A 23,915-nucleotide genomic window follows, 5' to 3' on the forward strand; every position below is an offset into this window, starting at 1 on the left:
ATACGGGAGTAGGCGAGGCCATTTAGCCCTATCTAACTTTTTGGAGACTGAGTGGGCAGTTCAATCTCCACTGGTACCCAATCAGAGACAGATGGCCCAAGGCTATCACTAATTAAGCGGTGCGCAGTGAAGAGAGACGGCTCAAATGTGCCGCCATCTCGTGGTTCCTAACCCTAACGCAATATATTTAATGTCTGGAATAATGTGGGTTCTACGGTCGATTTTCTTGCGTTTACAGGACGAAAAACCCGAGTTTCCGGGAGGAAAAACCTGCTTGCCCGTGCCAGAGATCGACTAACTCGGGAACCGGTCGAAAAAAGGCTTAGAAAAATTTCCTCTAGTCGCCGACTAGACTCGAAACCAAGACTTCCTTCGTGCGGCCAAGCGCGGCGGTGTGCAAACGCCACATCCGCCGAGCTACACAGGCTCATTAAGGTTTTAAGTGAACACAAACTTACATATCTCTACTATCGAAGTGGTGTACTCCTATATTTATTGTTAATTACTAATTTAATAAGCCGAAAGGCTATTTTACCAGCGAACATATTAATAGAAGGGGGGGGGGTAAATCCCTTTATGTTTTTATAGCTGGGTACGAAACTCGGATCGAAATCCATAGAGTTTCATGCCGAAAAAACTATCGGTGAGTCCAAGTGTTAATGATCACTTGGGTAGTACAACACCAGGGCAACTCCATGCATAGGTGGATCAAGCTCCGTCACTAACTTTAATATTCTCTCATAATGTAAAACCCAGCTCCTAAGAGATGTATATATATTGTTTTACATTATGAGAAGATTATTATTATGAGTTTCGTAACCGGCTATAAAAGCATAAAGGGATTTACCATTCCCCCCCCCCTTTCTATTAACATGTTTGCTTTAGCTATGTCGATGATTTTGTTTGTATAAAGTTGTTGTTTGGGATTAGGGTCTATTGCTTGCAAGAAGGCTGCTGTAGTTGCTGGACAGGTAAAAATGTGAGTGGGTGTCAGTTCACTATTAGGGTAGTTATTGCAGTTTCTATATGTTCTTGTACCATCCGTATTGATTTTCATTCCTCTGAGATGTCCTGTTTGGAGTCTTGCTGTCATGGTAATGGTCTTTCTGTCAACATTTTCAGGAATTTGGAGTTGTATCCCTGATTTAGTGGAATTAGTTTATATTTTGCTAGTGTATTAGCATCGGCAAGAGTTATCATATCAGTTTCTTGGTTGAGTTATAATTCTCTGGCCTCTTTTGCTAATTTATCAACTGCATTGTTGTACATGAGCAGGAATCTATCATAAAGTGCAACTTTTTTCCAAACACTTTAGTTGGTTTAAGAGTTCATGGATATTTTGGGTGAGCTTGGTATTACCATTTTTGATTGCCTCCATAGCTGATCCTGAGTCACTGTAAATTATAATTCCCTCTGATTGTTGAGATGGTGATAATTTTAAATAGGCTTCAAGTGCTTTATTTATTGCATAGAGTTTTCTGGGAAAATTGGAAGCATTTCTCACAGATCCAACTTTTATTGAAATTTTGGGATTAGGGTCTATTGCTTGCAAGAAAGCTTCCGTAATTGCTGGACAGGTAAAATTGTGAGTGGGTGTCAGTTCACTATTAGGGTAGTTAATGCATTTTCTATTAGGGTAGTTATTGCAGTGCTGGTGCTCTCCTTCTACTCCTGAAAGGGAGTAGAAGGAGAGCACTAGCACCTCCAATAATCATATTGTATGTGACGATCCATCAGTATAACAAGTAACTTGTTTGGAGAATGAAAGAAGGTTTGATAGCATTTACGCCTTTTTCTTTGAGCGTTTCTTTTGATTTTTTGTACAGGGTTCAGTAAGGTTTAGATTTATGGAGGTATTTGAAGGTAAAGGTCTGGAAAATAGAGGTTCTTTTCTTATGTGGGCATTTATATAATCGAGACCTATTTCCTTCCTGGTAGTGTCATCATATTGTAAAGTTGATAATCTGTGAAGTCTGCATTTTTGATTTCAATGTTTATGTTTTTTTGGGAGATATGATTGCTTTGGTAGCTTCTGATATTATTAAAGAATTTTATGGTGATAAATTTTTATCTGACCTCCAGTAGGTCAAGTCCACATTCCTGTTGGGCTCTATTGTTGTTAGTGGATGAGACTGCACCATTGATAATCTTGGACACTTTTGCTTGTACTTTGTCTGATTTTTCCTTTACTGGTGAAGCAGAAGGTAACCAGATAGGTGCTGTATATTCCATTATTGGCCTTATTAGTGTAGTGTAAGTAGTTTTGAGAATTTTTGGCTTTGTGCCCAATTTGTTCTGCAAAGCCTTTTCAGTATATTTAGTTTGGGCTATGAATTGAGATGTGTTGAGCAAAATGTAATTCCTCATCAAGCATAATACAAGTATTTTGGATTTGTGACTTTTTCAATTAGGCTGTTGATCATGACTTGGAGATAGGAATGTCTATTTTTCCTGTTTGTACTAAAGGTGCATAGCTTTGTTTATCTGGCTTGATTTTGAGTTTAAATTCATCTAATCCTCTCTTGTATTAGTTTAGAATCTCTTCTGATTCTTTAATTTTGTCACTAGTGTGCTAAATGGCTATATCATGAGCATAACAAACTATTTTTGTGTCTTCTGTAAGATAAGGATGAATGTTATTGACTTATAAAAGGAATTGTAAGGGACTGAGTACTGAGCCCTGGGGAATAGGTTCTCCACTCTCTAGATATTGCTGCATTGATTCTAACCTTGATCTTTCTTTCTCTCATGAAGTCAGCGATCCACATTAAAGCATTTCCTCTAATTCCAATATCACATACTATTTGTATTAATTTTTTGATCCAAACACTATCAAAAGCAGCGATCTTATCAAGGAATATGGCAGTTGTATTTTTTGTTGGTTTTTCCTGAAATGAGTATTACGTATTACTGTTTGACAGAAGTAGAATAGTTGATCTGTTGCCGAATGATGGGCTCTATAGGCAGTTTGGTAGAAGTTCATTTTCTTATTTTTTTGAGCCAGTGCATCAGTCTGGAGTGTGTGATTCTTTCAGTAATTTTACAGAGTATACTAGTTAATGCGATAGGCCTATAGCTTTGACATTCTGCAGCATTTTTGTCAGGTTTTAGGTTGGGTACAATAATTGATTTTTTTTTTTTTCATCTTTTGGTAGTTTGCCTAGATGTATTAAGAATGTCTAAAAGTTTTTCTTTGGTGTTTTTGCCAAGATGTTTGACCATATGACCAAAGATAACATCATTACCAGGAGATTTATTAGATGCATTTTTCTTGATTGGTGAATTTAGTCCACTTTGTATAAGTTCTTCAGAGAAGATATCGTTCGATTGGTATTTTCTTATTTGTTTTAGTATCTTCTGAATTTATTGAGGGTCTTGTTCTCTCCATTATACTGAAGATTGGAGCTATTTGAATAAATTTTTGCAGTGTGTTTGCCATTTCTTGATCTGTTATAGCTTTTTATTTTTTCCTAGCATTTATGATGAAGTTTGTTTTATGTTGGTTCTCTCCTTTGATGTTGTTGTTGTTGTTGTCTAGGATTCTAATAATGTTTCAGTGTTGGCTGTCTTTTCTTGGATCTAAGTTACTGCAAAGCTCTGTCCATTTCTCTTGCTTGCATTTCCAAATTCCCTGCTCTGTTTTGTGTGTTGTATCAATTTCTTTCTAAATTCATCAATTTTATTAATTCGGAATTGTTTGTTGATATTATCTCCTTTTATTATCATTGCATCGATATCGTGATCTTTCCAGTATGGGATCCAGGTATTTTTCCATTTGCCTCTTGGGATTGTTGCTTTGGTAACTTTATTGGTGTGTCAAGTATGGATTTGTAATTTTCTATCAAGAATTGGGTAAACGTCTAGTTGGTTTTTCTAAGTTCCATGTCCTCCTGATTTGCTGTTCTTGATCATTCTTCAAGTTAAGTGTTGTTATTATGGGTCACTGATGGCATTTCCCAAAATTTTCCATTGTGCCATTGATGCAATGCTATAATTAATAGCTGTGATGTCGATAGCAGATTCAGTTCCCATAGTTTTAGAGAGATAAGTACTCTAAATCAATCTCTGTCTGTTGTTAATTGTTGTGAGTTCCAAATCTGTAAAGAGGACTTCAATTTGTTGACCTGTTTGGTTTAAATCGGGGAGCCCCATTTTGGGCTTTTTTTGCATTTAGGTCACCAAGTATGATGATTGTATCATTTGGAGCTTCACTGAGCTTTTCAGTGATGTCTGTGTCAATATTTGTATTATCAGGGTGGTAGACATTTGTAATTGAAATAGAATGGTTTGGTAGGTGTATTTCAACAGCCTTGAGCTTCTGTTGAACTGCTATTATTTAAATATTGATTTAGAGTAATTTCTTTGAATTTTATTTCTGGGGTCTTCAAAAGGATAGCAAGCCCTTCACCAGTTCTCTCTCTCCTATCTTTCCTAAGAATTGTTTATCCTTTGATGCTGAACTTCAGATTTTTGTTTGGTTTTGTTTCTTGTAAACAAGTAATATGGATATTGTTTTCATAAAGTATGAATTTAAGTTCATCCATTTTTCTCTGAGTACCATTGATATTCAGTTGCAAAATGTTAATATGAGTCCTCATAGCATATTTTCTATTTAAGAGCCCAGTCTGCAGCCTCAGACACAATAAAATTGGTTGGTTTCTTCCTGTGACTCTTCATTGGAAAATTGTATGAAATTGCCGTGTTAGTCACCTTGAAATCAGACCATAAGAAATTTGGTCAAAAGCTTCAGGGATTCAGGGGTGACCATGATGAGGTGTAGTAGGACTCCCCCCCCCCTCACAAGCAGGTGTTATGATATGGATTCATAATTCCATTTCAAAACAGTTGAAATATAAATTATAGAATGAATGAATAATAGAGGCTGGCTGGAATAAAAATAGATGGAGATTATTTAACAATAATTGATTTATATGCCCCAGAAGAAGCAAGAGAATATGATAATATTGGATTTTATAATTGATTACAAAATTTATATAATAAATTAAATAAAAATTATTATGCAATATTAGCAGGAGACTTAAATGCAAGAATTGGAAACACGAAAATTAATAATAATATAGAAATATATGGAGAATATACTCTAAACAGTAATAATAAAAAATTGACCAACTTCGTAGTTTATAATAACCTTAAAATAATGAATTCTTTCTAGAACCACAGAAGACATACATAAATATTCTTGGGGAGCAAGAGGATGGAAATCAGTGTTACGAGGGTGGTCTGAAAAGTTCTTGGCCTAACAATGAAAAAACGAATATATAATTTCAAAATTATTTTTATTTTTCAATATAATCTCCCTTAAGATTAATACATTTATTCCAATGATGCTCCAGTGCCATTATCCCATCCCTGTAGTGGGTCTCAGTAAGATTTGAAAAATTCCCCTGTATGACTGCAATCACCTCTTGATTCAAGGAAAAACGCTGACCAGCGAGGAAGATTTTTAGTTTGGGAAGAGATGGAAGTCAGAGGGAGCCAAATCTCGGGAATAAGGGTGGATTTTCCAACAATTCATAGTGCAGATCCCTTAATTTTCTCATTGCCAAAACATCTTTGTGGGTAGGTGCATTGTCCTGATGAAAGATGATTTTTTCTTCTGCAAACCAGTTCTTTTCTCAAGAATTTTTTCATCTCTAGTCTGGTTAAAAGATCAGAATAATATTCCCCGCCATGACCTTTCCTGCTGATTGAACTGACTTTGTCTTCTTTAGAGATGAACAACCGACTTCTGTCCACTGTTTTGACTACTGTTTGGATTCTGGTGTGTAATGATGAATCCAAGTCTCATCCATAGTAATAAATTGATGCACAAAATCAGTTTTATTACTGTTAAAATGCTCCAAGCACTGTTCAGAGATTTTCATGCGAGTGTGTTTTTGATCTGCTGTGAACAAGCACGGCATCCATCTTGCAAAAGCTTTTTCATTTGCAGTTCTTCATGCAAAATATATCCTGCACGTTCTTTTGAAATGCCTGTAGTCTCAGCAATTTCACGCACTTTGACTTGCCAGTCATCCAATACCATATTGTGCACTTGATCAATGATCTCTGGTGTTGTTACACTTTTTGGATGTACTTCACATGGATCATCTTCATGTCTGGTACGGCCACGTTTAAACTCGGCAGCCCATTTCTTAATTGTTGAAAATGAAGGAGAAGAGTGCCCATAAACTTTTATGAACTTTGAATGAATTTCTTTTGTCGTTAAACCTTCTTTTACAAAGAATTTTTTAACTGCATGATACTCAATTTTATCTATTTCAAGGGATACAGACAACACTTTTGCTTCAGACAGCTGTATAAAACAAACAACTTGATAGAATGACTTGCAATGTCACATGGATGCTTATGACAGATGCTACCATCTATCGTGTAGGTAGAGAACATTTCAGCCTCCCCCTCCCCCCCTTGTAGATTACTTTATCTTAAATGAAAAGACATCAAAGTTCTCTTTAGATGTTAGAGTTCACAGAAGTTATGAAATAAGTAGTGGCCACTTCCTCATTAAAATAAAATTAAGATTACCACCTAAATGGTTACAAATAACACGAACAGATAGAAAATTGAAAACATTTGTTTATAAAACTAGATTATTAAATGACACAAATATACAATGGCTGTATGAACAAAGAATCAACAAATATTTAGATAAAATAAAATGAAATGAAGAAATTGAATGGCTGAATATAAAAATGATACTAAATACAGCAGGAAATGAAAGCTTAAGAAAGATCAAAAAATTCAATAAAAAGAAAAAAATGAATATATGGGATGATACAATCTAAGAAAAATAATCAAAATGAAACAGGAAGCATATCATAAAGTTATTTAGTAAAAGATTAGAAGATGAAATAGAATATAAAAGAATAAGAGAAGCCAGAAAAAGACATAGAAAATCATGGAATATTTTTTTTTCTAATTTAGAACATGATTTCTATTACATAGTGAGAAGTTGCACTCCATCCTGCAACTTCTCACTATGCCTATTAAGTCTCATACTCCACCAACCATCTACATGCATTTATTAAATGCATACAGTATACACTCAAATGATGCTATGAGATCTAGATGTACTGTACTGTGTGCATTAAATAATTGCATGTAAATGGCTGGTGGAATATGAGAATTCCCTAATAGACATAGTGAGAAGTTGCAAGACAGAGTGCAACTTTTATGAAATTTTGCTTATCTGGCTGAGCCATATACACTCAGACAGATCTTATCAGACTTAAACAAATTGCATGAAGTTTTTAACTTTTTACAAAGAATTAATTTATTATTATTGTTATTACATGATACCACCAAGGAGTCCAAAGATTCATTGAGGGTGGGCACATACTCTGCTACTCCTGTCTTCACCACTCATTCCACCAACTACAGCGAACCATGACTATCATCATCATCTACACTAATACCATCTACCACCCACCACCACCACTAGTATTTTCACAGACAATCGCAAACATCCATCCCCACAGCAGGATTCGAACCTGCAGCCTTTTGGCTGGAGAGCGAATACACTAACCACTTGATCAACTAGGCCGGCTGCACATACAAATACATTTGATTATAATTTTTTGGATTATAATCAATTACATTTGATTGTAATTTGATTACATTTGATAATACATTATACAAATACATTTATACAATACAAATACAAATCTGTATAACTGAGAGGAGACCTCCACATAGCCTTCAAAGGAATGCGGAGAACCGACCAGGGCTTCTGACGTAATGTCCAATCCTCACTTTCTCGTGGTGCACCTTGTTGGGTATCTACTTGGATACTGAATGAACGAGGATGTGCTGGCAATTTGGGGTTTAGCCGACCAAATTGTATTCTTATTGGTTAAACCAAAATAAAAAATGATGGTACAACATGACAAAATTTCATGCCGGCTGGGGCGTTGCCCGGTTAAACAAGGCCCCCGTTGTTTTACCAGGGTGAACAGTGAAAAGTCAGTTACTGGAACAATGGAGAGAACAAATCTTAAAACAAACCCCAACTCAACATCACCAAAGTTAAAGATCGGTATTATCAACGTAAGAAGCCTGAACAGAACAGAAATGGAGCTAGCCGAAGAATTAGATAAGTACCAGATCGACATAATAAGGGTGACTGAAACAGAAAAGACAAAAGCTGGTGAGATCTGTTTGAGCAATAAATACAAAATGTTATATTCAGGCAATGACAATCAAGGAAAAGAAGGAGTAGCCATAGTATTCAACACAAAATACGAGGCTAATCTTCTTGAATGGCAGTCAGTCTCAAGTAGAGTAATGTGGGCAAATATGAGAATAGGGAACTGGACAATGAGACTTATTTGTGCTTATGGTCCCACAGAAGGTTCTACTAAGATAGAAGTGGAGGTATTTTTTGAATCTCTAGAGAAAGCTACTGACACAATGAAAAAGGAAAAGTTGGTCCTTGTTGGGTATCTAAATAGCAGAGTAGGAAGTGATTGTCAGACATACAAAAATATTTGGGGAAAATTTGGAGAAAAGAGCAAAGCTAATAATAATGGCAAATATCTGTTGGATTTCTGCTCATGACATGAACTGGTTATTACTAACACCATGTTCAAACATACAAATGTGCACAAATTCACATGGAGAGAAGAGGCAAGGAATAAAAAAAAGTCTCATTGACTATGTTATTGTTGATAGTGATTTTTCTCCCTAGTGCAGGACACCAGAGTGTACAGAAGATTTGAAATTGGAAGTGATCACTATTTAGTTTTGAGCAGATTAAAACTGAATTTCATATTGAAAAGAATGACATATAAGAAAGTTTTAAAGTGAATAAAAGTTGAGCAGCTCTCAGATGTGAACTGTAGACTAAAATACACAAAGATTATTGAAGAAAAAATGAAAGAGTTTGAGAACAGGAATCAAACCTTGGAGATTCAGTGGCAAACTCTGAAGAAAACATTGATTGATTCTGCCAGAGAGGCTTGTGGTGAGGTTGTCTGCAAGGATTAAAAAAATCAGAACTCCCTGGTGGACACAGGAAGTTAAAGAGGCAGTGAAGGAAAATAAGAAAGCATATCAAAAGTTCCTGTCAAATAAGTAAGCTTGTGCTCTTAGAGAATACAGAGACAAATGCAAGAATGCTAAACAGTGTGTAAAACTAGCTAAACAAAAGTAATGGGAGGACTTTGGCAAGAATATGGAAAATAAATATCAAGAAGGTGGCAAAATATTCTTGAGGTTGTTGAAGAAGCTTAGGAATGGAGGAAAGAGGGCTGTAAAAGGAGTTAGAGATGATAAAGGTGACATGAAAACGGTAGAAAAAGATATCCTTGAAGTATGGAGTAATTACTTTGAAAAACTGCTAAATGAAACAAGCAGTGATGACAGCACAGTGGTAAAAAACACTGACCAGGCATGCAGTCAGGAATACCTATCCATACTTGAAGTAGAAAAAGCCATCAAAGGCTTGAAATGTGGAAAGGCAGCAGGAGTAGATGATATTCGACCAGAAATGCTGAAGTATGGTGGTATAAGCTGCACTGCATAGTTCAGAAAGTCTAGACAGAGAGACGAATTCCCAATGATTGGAGTAGAGCTCTCATAGTACCCATATATATAAAGGGAAATAAAACTGAATGTGAGAATTACAGAGGTATTTCCTTACTGAGTGTTCCTGGCAAGATCTATGCAAGTATACTTGAGAAATGGTTGAGAAGAATTGTGGAAGAAAAGCTTGGTGAAGAACAAGCTGGATTCAGGCCAAATAAAGACTGTCAGGATCAGATCTTCACTTTACGACAAATAGTCGAGAAAGCATGGAAATATAACAGAGATCTGTATTTAAGTTTTGTCGATTTGGAAAAGACATATGACAGGGTGCCAAGAGAGAAGCTATTCAATATGCTGCAGTTATATGGTGTCAATTGGGCATTATATCAAGCAATACTTAGTCTTTATTTGAGTTGTAAGTCAGCAGTTAGAATTGAAGGAAGTACAGGAAGTTAGTTTAATGTTAAATCTGGTGTGAGTCAAGGATGTACATTATCCCCTCTGTTATTCATTATATGTAAGGATCACATTAAGAAGGAAAGTTTTATTAAACATGATATCAAAATTGGAGATGTTAATGTCAGCTCTTTGCTTTATGCGGATGATGTTATACTTCTAAATAAATCCGCTACAAGTCTGCAAGATTCTCTGACTAAATTGAATAGCTGTTGTAATAGATATGGTATGAAGGTCAGCAATAAAAAGACAAAGACAATGAAAATAGGCAGAATCATTGAAAATGTCAACTGTGTTGTGAATAGAGAACCTGTGGGACAAATAAAACATTTCAGCTACTTAGGCACAATTTTTACTGAAGATGGTAAATTAAATATTGAAATAGACAACAGAATCAGCAAAGCTGGTATGGTGGGAAGTTAATTGAATAAATTCATATGGAATAAGAAAGAAATTAGTCGGAACACTAAATTAGCTGTATACAAGACAGTGTTTAAACCAGTTTTAACTTATGAATCTGAGAGCTGGGTCAGAAGTGAAAACACTTGACCAAAGACTAGAGACCACAAATATGAGAGTCCTGAGAAAGATTATAGGCGTGAACAGATGGCATCAATGGCAATATCATATTAAACACGAGGATATTAGGAAAGAACTTGACATTGTCAGCATCCAGGAATGCGTTAGCAGAGCTAATCTCAGGTGATATGGTCACTTAAACAGAATGGGCAAAGAAAGATTAGCAAAGCAAGTGTTCTCTGCCAGGTTGGCAGGAAAACGACCCAGAGGAAGACCAAGTTATAGGTGGATTGATACGGTATAAATTGCCTTAGACGATAGAAATATAAGATCTGATAATGTTGGAATCTTGACAAGTAACAGACTGATTTGGAGGAAAATTGTAGGTAGGAAGTTAGTAATGATGTAATTTTTTTCATGTTGTACTATCATATCCTGTACACCCCTTGAGGGTAAATGGCAGGAATTTGATGATGATGACAAATACATTTGATTATAAATTCTATTATGTGTAGTAGTGATGCATTGATTAACTTAATATTTTTACATATCATATTATTTACTAACTTATCTCTTCATGACTATTTGCTATAACCTTGTGTGCTGTTGTAACCTTTGATATTGCACAGCATGACCTTTGCCATCACTACATCATAAATCAGTTAATCAGTCAGTCATGGATAAGAGATAATATGGTTAAGCAAAATTGAGGAGATGGAAATCAACCAGTAATGTGTTATGAAATTCTCTGATGTTGCTGATGATGCACTAGTGAGGGCATTAGTAATTAGAGATCCTACTAGGATTTGAACAGTTTGGCATTGCACTCAAAGGTTAATGCATCAGTCAGTACTGTAGTTTTTAACGTTATGTAATTTGGATTGATTAGTGTACCAGCGTTATGTATTACATTTGATATATATAGGCATGTGGATTGCTTTGGTTGGCTGGTTAATTACAGATTTATGACTGAAGCAACCCAAGCGATGAGACCAGTGTATACTGCATGCATTCTAATGGCCATTTTGCCTGTTTTGTAGGTTGAAAACTTAGTTTTCAGAGGGAAAATCCTGCCACCTTCATTCTTTGGAATGGCATTTGAAGTAATGAGACATCACACAATAATAATACAGTGAATCTTTTGGAGTTTGAAAAGTACTGGTATGTTAGAATTTGGATTGATTAGTGTTGCTTGTTTATAAGGTCTGTAATACGATCACATAAACCATCAATTTAATGCAGATGTTGATCATGATGTGTTTGCTGTATGGAACTCCTCCTTGTCGATCTTCATGAATTTCTTGAAAAAATTAATTCAATAAATACAAGAATCAAATTTATCGTGCAAGTAGCAGATAACAGTTGTCTTCCTTTTCTGGATGTTCACATTTTACCTCATCCAAATGGTAGTCTACGGTTCTCAGTATATAGAAAACTAACTCGTACTTAACCTACCTCAAGAAGAAATTACCAGAATTGTCCATATGTTAAAGGACTTTCAGAAAAAAATAGCAAGACTACTTGGACAGAATTAACTTATGAGTCTCTTTCTATCTAGTTAACAAACTTAATACCTTCCTTATCCTACCTAAAGACAAATATCCTTCTCTTTCTTATCCCAGAATTCACAAAATGTCCTGCTCTTGTGGCTTATTCTGTTATGGACAAACTGGTCATTCTGCACAAATTCATCTTGAAGAACATAAGGAATATATTTTACTTAAAGAACCAACAAATCACAACCCAAACCTGAACAAAAATGATAACCTAAAATTTTCTAAGTTTTGGTAAGTTAAACTGGCTAATACTCACCATTCATGTATTTCTTAATTTGTAATTAATTTTTTGTTTATATTTAAAAATAATTTATTAACTAAACTATTATATTGTAATTTATTTTGGATATCTATTAATACAGATGGAGCTGTTCTGCTGCAGCTGTTAGTGCACATAATATCATGCGGTCTCTCTTTCTATTGAGTTGTTCTTGTTTTTTGTGTTTTCCTATAATTGTATTGACAATGGCTTTGAAACTTAACTGAAAATTTTACAAACAAAGACATTTGAATTTAACGTGATTCGAGTAATTATATTTTATAATGAATTCAATTCTTTTTCTCCTATATATACACCCACGCTGAATCACGAGCTATGTTGGTGCATACAACAGTGGACTGAGAATAACTGCTTGGCCAACTGTCGACGATGGTCTGACCTCGGGTGTAAAATAAATGAAAATAAAATTAACATTAAAAAATAAATAATTAAATAAAAACCATAATTATATTGGTAAAACTACATCAGCAGTTATTCGTTTCCTCTAGTTACTTTAAATTTTGTTTGCTTTCTGATAGTGTCTGTGTCTGGTATTCATTACATGGATTATTCTTCTTTTTCCAGATGCTATATGGATTGTAGTTGAACCATCCAAATACTTGCCAGTAACCTATGAACTGTGAAAACCAAAGACCACAACATGTACACTGCCATTAGAATCAAATGGAAAAAAAAAAACTATACTTCATCACAAGTTTAAATGGTATTCCTGATGGTCTCCATGAGAAATTTTTTTTATGGAGTCAGCATCAATTCACTAATATGTACAGATACTTTGAGAGTACTACATGGTACTAAAACGTTTACAATAGTACTACTTTCTTCCAAATTAGTCTGTCATTCATCAGCACTCCAGTATTGTCATATCTTCTATTTCTGTCTTATCAGTACATCTAACTGAATCATTCCACCTAGATTTTGATCTGCGTTTGAGGTCTTTTTCTTGCTTTGTTGGCATCAAACACCTCTTCTGCTTACCTTTCAGTTTCTGTACTGTTTAAGTGGCAATACTATCTTAGATTAGCTTTGCTCACACATTCCTGAATGCTAACAACATCAAATTCCTTCCTAATAGCTTTATTTTGATACCACCATCTGTTCACTCCCCATATTTTTCTCAGAACTCTCATATTGTAGTTTTCAGTCTTTGATCGTCTTCTTTATTTCTAATTTAGCTTTTAGATCTAAAGATAAAATTGGTTCAAACATTGTCTTGGCTAATTTCTCTCTTATTCCATATAATTTATTAAACTGGATCCCCACCATACCATCTTTCCTTGTTGTATTGTCTATTTCCTTGTTCTGCAGTCTTCACTAAAAATTGAATAGATGAAATGGTTTTCTTGTTCTGTAGGTTTCTCGTATATTCAGCTAATGTTCTCAGTGTTTCCAGCCAATTATAGTCTTTGTCCTTTTCTGATTTTCATACCATATTTCTTGAAGCTCTTCAGTTTTTTTAAAGAATCCTGGAGACTTGCACTGGATTTGTTTAGGAGTGCAACATCATAATATTAAATTTAATATCTCTGCTTCTGATATTAACTTTAATGCTACTTTGTTTCTTTCTTTCATAATGTAATTCTTATAAATGATGAATAATAGAGAGGACGAGGTGCACTTGAATTTCTTAATCTTGCATCTGATTTTATATCAAACCATCTTCCTGTACTTCTTAAAATTTGAACTGCTGACTTACAACTTAAATATAAACTATGTATAGATTGTATTATGTTTAACTTACCTCATCTAATTGTAGCATTTTGAAAAGATTTTCTCTTGACACCTTGTATATTCTTTCTGTGGATCTATAAAACTTAAGTTCCAATCCTTATTATGTTCCAACATTTTCTTAACTATTTGTTATAAAGTGAAAATCTGATGTTGACAACCTCTGTTTCTCCTGAACTTTGCTTGTTTTTCAAAATTCCTTTCCATAGTATTTCATATGCTCTTCTTAAGTATGTTTTTATAAATCTCAACCAGAACATTCAGTAGGGAAATTCCTCTTTTTACTCATATAATCTTTATTCTTTGATATCTTTTATGGCACGCTTTCCTCACTTTCTAAGCTTTTTCTCTAGCCTCCAGAATGTTTTGTTTTGATGTGTATCTTGATATCTATCTTCTATATTGTTATTGAAATCTTCCTATGACTTTTTAGGAACACTTGTTAGGAACTTTGGGTATGCCTTCTTTTCCAAGATTGCTTTTTTAACTTCTTAAATAAATTCATAAATATGTGTTTATTACATAACATATGTAACACTTTCAAGAAATTGCAACTTGCCACTCTACCAATTGCAGTTAGTTTTTCTTTAGGAAAACTTCTATCTGAAATCAGTTAGCTTACACTCTCATAAATAGGCCTAGATGATTACTTTCATATACAGTAGGAATTCTGATACAAACTCTTTCTGCCAAGTGATGCATATCATAATCACTATACCACAGTGGAATTACAATTTTTCATTATTTTGTTTTCATCCTTTGCTTTATCACAAATTTACCTTTTATTCTTCTTATTTATTTTTATTTTTTTTTTAACATTTTTTATATAGGTACTTGGACTTCCATCTCAAACAGTAGCATATGTGTTATGCACGTTAATTTCGACATTAGGAGTGAATATTAGTGCGGAGATTGAATTGCGTGATATTGGTGCTGAGAGTAAGGTATCTCTAGAAGAACTAAGCAAGAAGTCAGTAGATGTATGCATAAAACATGAAAAATTTCTCCCTGGACAGTTGACCCAAGCTAGCACATTAACAAGCAGTTTTGATAATAGTTGGAGGAAAGATGATTTTGCAAGGTAAAAAATAAATAAATTGCATTCAATAACTTTAAGACAATAATTGCCGGACTCTAATATTTGCTCTGATTAAACCAGTGTTAGTTATATTTTGAATTCAACTATTGTAATTAATAAAAATAATCAGGTATTTTTCCTTTCTTTTATAAAAATGGCATGAAATGGTTCTCCATGAATTGTTTGTTCCCTTTTCTTTTGTTAATCCTCCCACCCACCCCCTTTTTATCCAGCCAGCTTGAAAAATAGAAGTTTTTTTGCTTGGTCAGAAAATAAATTATATGTAACAAGAAATCATATTCTTGTGTTTAAACTATACCCAAGCTTGAGGAAACAAAAGTTTGCACTTGAAGAAACTTATATGCATGAAGGTAGATGATTTCACAAATTGCTGTAGTATTCCATAACACCTAATTATTATTAGTAGTGGTCATCATATTATGTGACACCTCCAAGGATTCATTGTGGGAGGGCACTCTACTCCACTACACACACACATCTCACTGTTTCCCCTACTGCTTAATTCTTCAAATACATGCATCAACATCAATGCCATCACCACCAACAACGGTATTTTTTGTCTGTAAATTGCATGTGTTCTCATGACCGATTTGTCTATATGGTAATGAAAAACTTGAGTTTCTGGGAGCGAAACCTTGCTACCTCCTTATGAGACCAGCTAACTCACCTGCAATTGAAAAGCCCATATAAAGATTCCTCTCATCATGGCAAGAATCTAACTCAGATCTTTTCTAATTGAAGGGTGTAATGTTCCAATGTTCAGTTGTGCTATGTAGGTACTTAATGTACAGCACTCTACCTTACAGACATTTATGTCAGCATAGATTATGGGAACAGTCGCTGATTTGGTGATAAAGTCATACTCCACATACAAGTAAATCACGTGAATGGAGTTTGTGAATTTATAAACTTCTTGAAGTTAACATGCAAGCTCCTGTTTGATGACACATTGGTGAGACTATAATTCTTTGTCACATATAATTTACTTTCTACCAAGCAGGGGGAAAAAAAAAAAAAGAAATTGCCACTACACTCTCTCTCTCCCTTTTCCAGAGTAAATAAATGATATGGTGGTGTGGAAATATGATTTGTACCTTCAGTATCTTCATGGATCTAGTTCTCAATGATGAGGAATTGCAAGGAATTTCAGCTCAGAAAATAACTATTTCATTTTTTTTTTTTTTTTTCGTTCTTATTTTTCATATTAACTTTATTTTGCTGCACTAGTGATTGTTCCCATCCTCACTCTCTCTCTCTCTCTCTCTTCCCCTCCTCTTTATGAACCTCATGAAATTCATGCAAACTCCTGTTTGATGATGCTTTGGTGAGACTATAATTCTTGGTCACATGTAATTTACTTTCTACCAAGAAAATAATCTCATGCTAGTGGGAGGGACCCACTAGCATGAGATTATTTTCTGTGGGAAGCTTTTGGTATTGAGAACACATTTTAAGGTAAATAAGAGTATAATGAAAAAAAAAAAAAAAAAAAAAAAGTAATTATAACTCTACAAGTTTCATAAGTTGTTAGACTTACATCATCAAGTACTAGAAAAAAATGTTATACACAACAAAAGACTAGAAACAATTAATTTCACATATTAGATGTTATCATAACTTCACATTGATACATACAAATTAGTAACCAGAATAAAAACATTAAATTTATTACTGTATGCTGTTAGAATACTGCTAGTTGTTCCTGTTGCATTCTGTAGCATCAAATATTGTAGGTCCGTGGCAGTTAGATTTTTGATAAAAACAAACCAAACTTGGTGTAAGATTAAGCCTTAATTGTGTGGGGATCCTAAGCATTTGCAAGTCTTCCTTGAACCTTCTTGTAAAACAATTATGATCAATATTGGCATTTCGTTTGTTGCCAAACTACTTGATGGCCTGTGGTAGTTGTGTGGGATGCCAAGCCTGATTTATGCTATCTTTTTTTTTTTTTTTTTTGACATCTTTTACATGTTCAGATATGCAGATCTCCACTGACCTTCCTGTCTAGGCCTGCATAGCAAATGCCACAAGAGTAATGAGTCTCATAGCTGCCTAGTTTTTTCACGGGATGATGTGGAGATTTTGGTGGATGTAAGAATCTAGAGATTTTATGCAAAGATAAAAAAGCCACTTTGATATACTCACCAATCATCATAGCCACTTTTTCTGTAACATTCTTAATATAAGGTAGCATGATTGTATTCTTAAAATCTTGTTTAAATTTAACTCCTTATATACTTGCATCCAGGGGAAAATGCTGGTCCTAAAATTCACACTTGCTCTTGTTATCATTCAGGGAGTGAGAGGTGTGATTGAAGTCTGATTAGCGGAATAATGAATTATTGCCTCACAGGGGGGAAATTTGAATATTTTTCTTTGGGGGAGGGGGCAATTAGAAAATGACGCATTCGTCACCTCATCACCGATATACTCAAAAAACTCACCATTGTTGGTGATAAATTGTCAATATTGCAACCCTGACTTTCCGATAAAAAAGTTGACATTACTAGTACAGCAGTCAACATAAATACCGTATCAAAAAGAACTCTCAGAAAAGCAAAATGATGAGTCCATTAGAACTTTATTCAACATAAAAGGAACAATGCCATGACTTTCTGACGAGACAGAAACGAAATACCGAAATTCAACTAGTTTTGCAAAAAAAAAAATACTGTTGTCCTTCCCGTCATCATATTTAGTTGAATGTTGTTTTAATGCTATAAATGACTTGCTACTGAAAAAAAGAAATCATCTGGATATCACAAACCATGGGGATTTGAGATTGAAAATGACTAAATTAGTACCTCAAATAAAAACTCTTTGCAGCAGACATCAAGCTCAAGGATCGCATTAACTTGGATTTTATTTTCCTGAGTTCAGTTTGATTTATGTATTATAATATACAAAGTGTAATATAAAATGTATATTCATTGAAAAAAGTCAAATTAAAAACAGTTTTACCTATGTTCCTTTTTTTATTTAAAGTACATATTTATATTATACTTTTTCAGAACTTGGCTGACTACTATGCTAGAGGGGGGAGGGCATCAAAATCTTTGAGGCGTTGAGGTGGGGCATGATCCAAAAAACGTTGGGAAATTGATTTAAAACTATATATTTAGAAATTTATGTACATTTAATCATACAAATACAATATTTATTTTACAAATGATATTCTATCTTTTTCAATTTAGCTACTTGAATACAAATTCTACCTTATGGTTCTTCTTTATGAACTGGTCAATAACATTGTCATAAAAAGTTGGTTGTAACTTAATTTTCCCAAGCAACATGCTTGGGAAAATTGACTGTGTATGGCCTTGTGTTTAAGACAACATGAAGGGAGCGGAAATGGCTATGCATGCACATGAAATCACAGTGCTGCAGCGAGGACCTGGAAGCTCCTACAACCGAGCAAGCCAAGGTAGCTTTGACTAGACAAGCAAGCATCGGCCTTCGATACACAGTGCAAAGCTCAATTATTGCCATGCAAGCTTAAGATGTCTTCTGTCTACAAAAATAAAAGCCTAAATGGAATGCTTATAAATGCATGCATTTATTAACAAATAAACATTACTCCTTTCTCAATTAATGCCGTTGCACATAGCAAGCATGGAGAATTCGCCCCTGCTTGCATCAAGTTCACTATTGAACAGGATTCCAACAACAATCTTACCTTTTTGGATATACGAATGCATCGTGACTCTGCTAGCAATATTGAATTTTCTGTTTACAGGATGCCATTCTTTACAGGCAGATATATCCATGCATCTTCACATCATCATCATCCTTCACAAAAAATAGGTATTATCAAAAGCCTTGTACACTGAACATGCATTATTTGTTCTTTTGAGTCTCTTCTATTAGAAGAATAAAATAAAACTCACTCTATTACTTAATGGATACAGTAAAACTTTGATACAGAAAATATTTGATAATTATCTTCACTCTTACAGATTGTAGTCTGATGTTAAAAGTATCAACATACCTTACCTTTAAAGAACATCTGAACAAATAGAAAAGACCCTTTGTAGTTATAATTTCTACTCCACCTTCAAGAACCAGTTCAGGAGTTGTCATCCTTTTTGCCACCTATCAAAAATACATTCACTTTGATCCTTATCTGGTATCATCTTTGCTACTTTGGACAGACTGGCTGTTCTGCTACTATTAGAATCAAAGAACATCAAGATTATATAAGATTTTGGGATTCTGAAGTTTTAGGTCTTGCTTCTCATGCCATTGACACTAGACAGAGCTCACTGGAACTGTACCAAGATGCTACACTACAGTAGGTTTTCATATGTGTTCGTCTATTTATTGGATCTTGTGAAGCCCTATGCCACCATTGTAATCTTAATCGGACAGACTGTATACCTATTTCTAAGTTTTGGGAAGTGATTGCTGTTAATTATTTTTATTTAATCGCTATTGATTAATTATGCATCTCTTCCTATTTCTGAACTCTAATTAGTGTTTCCACTTACTGCACACAGCTGCGACCGAGACACGTGATCTTATATGCATGCTGTATGACTTATTCTTGTATTCAGAATTTAAATGTTGTTACCAGTTTTTCTGTCTTCTCCTTGAAAGAAACTCTTGAATCATTGAGCAAAATATATAGGAGTAATAAATTATATTTAGTTTTTCTCTTACATGTGCAAAGCCATTATTCAAATATATATATATATATAATCAGTGGCATTGCTTGCCCATTTTGCTCAGGTGTGCTGTCGTGTGGGTTATGCAACCTGCGCTACAAAATTCATGTGAATTTGACCGTATAATTGCATTTTTATTGATGAATGAAAGTTTTAAGAGTGCATAGCGCATCAGCGCTCATCCTAATTGGTTCGATGCAATTAATTGCAGGATAACTTTGAATACTTTAATTTATCAGTTAATTCTAACCAAATCTGCATAGAGTAGAGGAACAGTCTATTTGTTTTAGGATTTATTAGAAAACAACAATGAAGGAGAATGCTCTATTTGATTGGTATATTTGAATTACTCAAAGGTGAAAATATGCGAACCATCATTTTTATGACGCGAGAATGGAAAATGAAAGAAAAGAATAAGTGTGAATAGAAATACTTTCATTAATGGCGAACAAATTATTAACAATTAACATTTGTGAAATGTGTGTCCTATAACAGTGCTTCTCAAATTGTAGTCCATGGTCCCCTTGGGGGGACGTTCCTTTTGTTTAGGGGGCTGTGAAATAATGAAAACAAATTTAAAATGTTTTAAGACTAAGTAGATTTTTTTTTTATCTTAAAAGAAATGTATTTAATTTTTATTTATTATTTCATTTTTGTTATTTTTTATAATTTAATGGAAAAAATCACACATTGGTGTTGGTTCACAATGCTTCCTGTGTATTTTGGTGCTTAATTAATAATAGTAAATATATGCTTATTCATTTAAGTTTAATTTCAAAGGTATTGATAAGAAGCACAAAAATAAAGCTTGCAAACAGCGCTTAATGTTTCATTGCTAGTGTACACATGTGCGGCGATGCTTGGGTGATGGGAACTGTGAAATATTTTACTTTTTTTAAAGGGACCTTTACATCCATAAGTTTGGGAAGCACTGTCCTATAATTTGCTGAGTAGAGTGAATAGCATATGATCCTATAAAGTCTAAACATGAATAAGTGAGGGAAAGGGATTTGTTTGCAAAGTATAAATAACTAACCAATAATAAACAGCCGCTAATACATTTAGTAGTTCAGTTAAAAACTGTAGGGAGAGGCTAATCCAATGAGCTAATAATGTTGATCGGGTGATTCATTTTGGCGTGGCAAGAATACATGCGGTTTAATCAAACCACATGTATTCATCTCATAAAATTTGTTATGAATGTTACGTGTATTTCTCTGGTTTATATATATTTCGCTCCATTTTGTAAGAATTTTCTTTTGTTTACTGAGACTCATTCCTGTAGATAGACTATAAGTCTGTTAATTTTAAGGAAAGACAACGTACACTATTATATTAATTAAATAACTTTAATTAATATAATATTTTATTAATGAACACAACAACTGAAGTCAGTCCTAGAGTCCTAAAGGATGCCATCTGGTGGGCCAAATTGGGTATTGATCTGGCGTTGTTGATCTGATGTTCTAAGAATGCAAGCCTCCCATATTTGGGGCAGTCTCATGCATCCAAATTTATTGAGGTTTGGGGAGTTTCTTAAAACTGAGGCTGATTCTAAGGATAATCTCCCATATTTAAACTCTGCGGTGTAGTAAGGAGGCTTTCTTCCAACGTATTTTATGGCAGGTGTCCAAAGCATGGTCAGCAAGTCCTGAGTGGCTGTAATGGTGGAAACAGATATAATCCTTATGACCAGATATCCTGATATTGGCTGTCCTGCCTGTTTGGCTATAGTAAGACAGTTTGCAACTACAAGGGACCTGGTAAACTCCAGGTAAGTCTAGAGGAAGTGGCTGGTCCTTGGGAAAGCAGATAAGAGATGCCAATTTTTTATATGGTTTGTAACAACTTGTCAAGTCATATTTTAGGATTTTAGTTAACTTCTCAGAAGTACCCCGGATATAAGGAATAGTGATAGATTTAGAGTAGTTCCTGTTGTGTTTGGGGGGGGGGGGAGGTTAACTGGTTTTAACATTTTTTGGATTTTATAGGGGTTGTATCCATCGACTACAAAGGTGTTAAGAATATGATTAAGTTCAGTAGTAAGGGTATTGTTATCTGAATTGATTAATGTTTGCCCTTTATATAGGGTTTTTATAATCCCAAATTGTTGGTGGGGGGGGGGGGTGATTGCTGGTGAATGTATCTACCTGTATGCATAGGTTTTCTGTAAACTGAGAAAGCCAGGGATCCATCAGGCTGGCATGTAATCAGAGTATCTAGGAAAGGGAGATTGTTATTGTTTTCTTTTTCTACGGTAAACTGGATCCTGGGGTATTGATTGTTTAGATGCGGCCAAATAGCGAACATATCAACTACATAGCGTAACCAAACAATAGGTTTAAGTGAGGCTGAGTTTAAGGCTTCAAAGGTCTCCATAAAGAAGTTGGCCAGAGGTGGAGAGAATGGAGAACCCATGGCTGTCCCCTCTATTTGTTTATAGAATTTTCCTTGCCAAACGAAATAGCACGAATTCATGGTGAACGGAAATAGGGCTGAGATATCAGGAGGAAATTTGCCTTGGATGAGGTCCAAAGTATCTTTGGACCTCATCCAAGAATTTTTATGTTCCCTAAAGACGGTAATGTAACATTACTGAAATATAGGAAGTATTAATTAAAGTTATTTAATTAATATAATAGTATACGTTGTCTTTCCTTAAAATTAACAGTTATGTATCACCAATGTATAAGTCTATCTACAAGAATAACTATAATCCACAGAGATTCCATTGCACGCAAGGCTTGTCAATACAGCAAGTTAAAATTGAAGATCTCTAGACAACTGAATCGATTAACCGTTCTAAAATGCTGCCAGGATAATAATGTGAGTGCTAATTGTGTGAAATTGAAGCACCGATTCACTTCTCCTAAAGCTCTCTGCATATATAGATGCACTAGCTTCGCTCTGTTACGAGAGCAAATTATCGCTACTCGGGTTCTTTTAGCCAACACTAACAAGGCTATTTGTATGCTAGAAGAAGAGCTTACCGCCAATCTGAATGATGACCTTTGGGCAATCCTCTCCGACGTCTCTAATTGTCTTGCAAAAAAGGAATTCCAAAACATACGTTGTCGGCACATCAAAAAATTCGAAAGGTTAAAAAAGAACTCAGCTAACAAACCTCAACTGCCTCTCAACACAGTAATAAACCTGTCATTCCTTACCTTGAAGCCTGAAGCTTTCAGCGCACTCTCTCTAGGCCAGAACTTTGCCATAACACCGAAAAAAATCACTTCTGTAGAAATAATGATTCGGTTAGAACATAATATCCCCAACCATATTGCCAACAATATCAGACTATATGTAGCCAGTGTTCTTACACAAGCTAAACCTCCAAAATGCAACTTATCTAAAGAAGAAGTCAAAGCTCTACAGGAATTAAAAAAAAACAATAAAATAATAATTACTAAAACAAGGGAAATACCACTGTAGTTCTAAACAAAACTGACTACACAGGTAAGCTTTCCTCCTCGCTATTAGATCGGTCTACTTACCTCCCTATAGAATACGATCCTACCAGCTCCCAAATCAGAACACTCCATAGGCACCTCGAGAAGGTTACTTCTTGGCCCGTGGAAATTACTAACAAACTAAAACCTTTTAACTCTAGACCCCCCCAGAATATATGGACTTACAAAAATCCATAAACAGAATGTGCCATTACGTCCCATTGTGGACAGCATCGATTCCCCCACATACAAATTAGCCAAACGTTTAGCCAAAGTGCTCACATAATATACTGTAAACACACCTTCACACATAAAAAATTCAGGCCACCTTAAAGCCAATATAGAAAACCTCTCATTCCAACACACCTCGAGAAAGTTACTTCTTGGCCCGTGGAAATTACTAACAAACTAAAACCTTTTAACTCTAGACCCATTGTTGGATTGGTCAGTTTTGATGTCGCCTCCTTATTCACCTATGACCCACTCAAAGATACTTTGGACCTCATCCAAGGCAAATTTCCTCCCAATGTCTCAGCCCTATTTCAGTTCACCATGAACTCAGGCTATTTCGTTTGGCAAGGAAAATTCTATAAACAAATAGTGGGGACAGCCATG

General features: G+C 34.8%; 1 protein-coding gene across 1 annotated transcript in view; it reads left to right on the top strand.

Moving 5' to 3' along the window:
- Nucleotides 1–23,915, top strand: part of nonC (serine/threonine-protein kinase Smg1) — a 1,124,353-nt gene that overhangs the window by 868,497 nt on the left and 231,941 nt on the right. Inside the window, exon 61 of the mRNA XM_090398044.1 lies at nt 14,916–15,166. Within this exon, the coding sequence (XP_090254170.1) occupies nt 14,916–15,166 (251 nt within the window). The remainder of the gene's footprint in view (nt 1–14,915; nt 15,167–23,915) is intronic.

The sequence above is a fragment of the Typopeltis vanoorti genome, chromosome 9 (assembly GCF_054136105.1).
Source record: "Typopeltis vanoorti isolate ZY-2024b chromosome 9, IOZ_Tvanoo_1.0, whole genome shotgun sequence".
NCBI classification, from domain to species: Eukaryota; Metazoa; Arthropoda; class Arachnida; order Uropygi; family Thelyphonidae; genus Typopeltis; species Typopeltis vanoorti.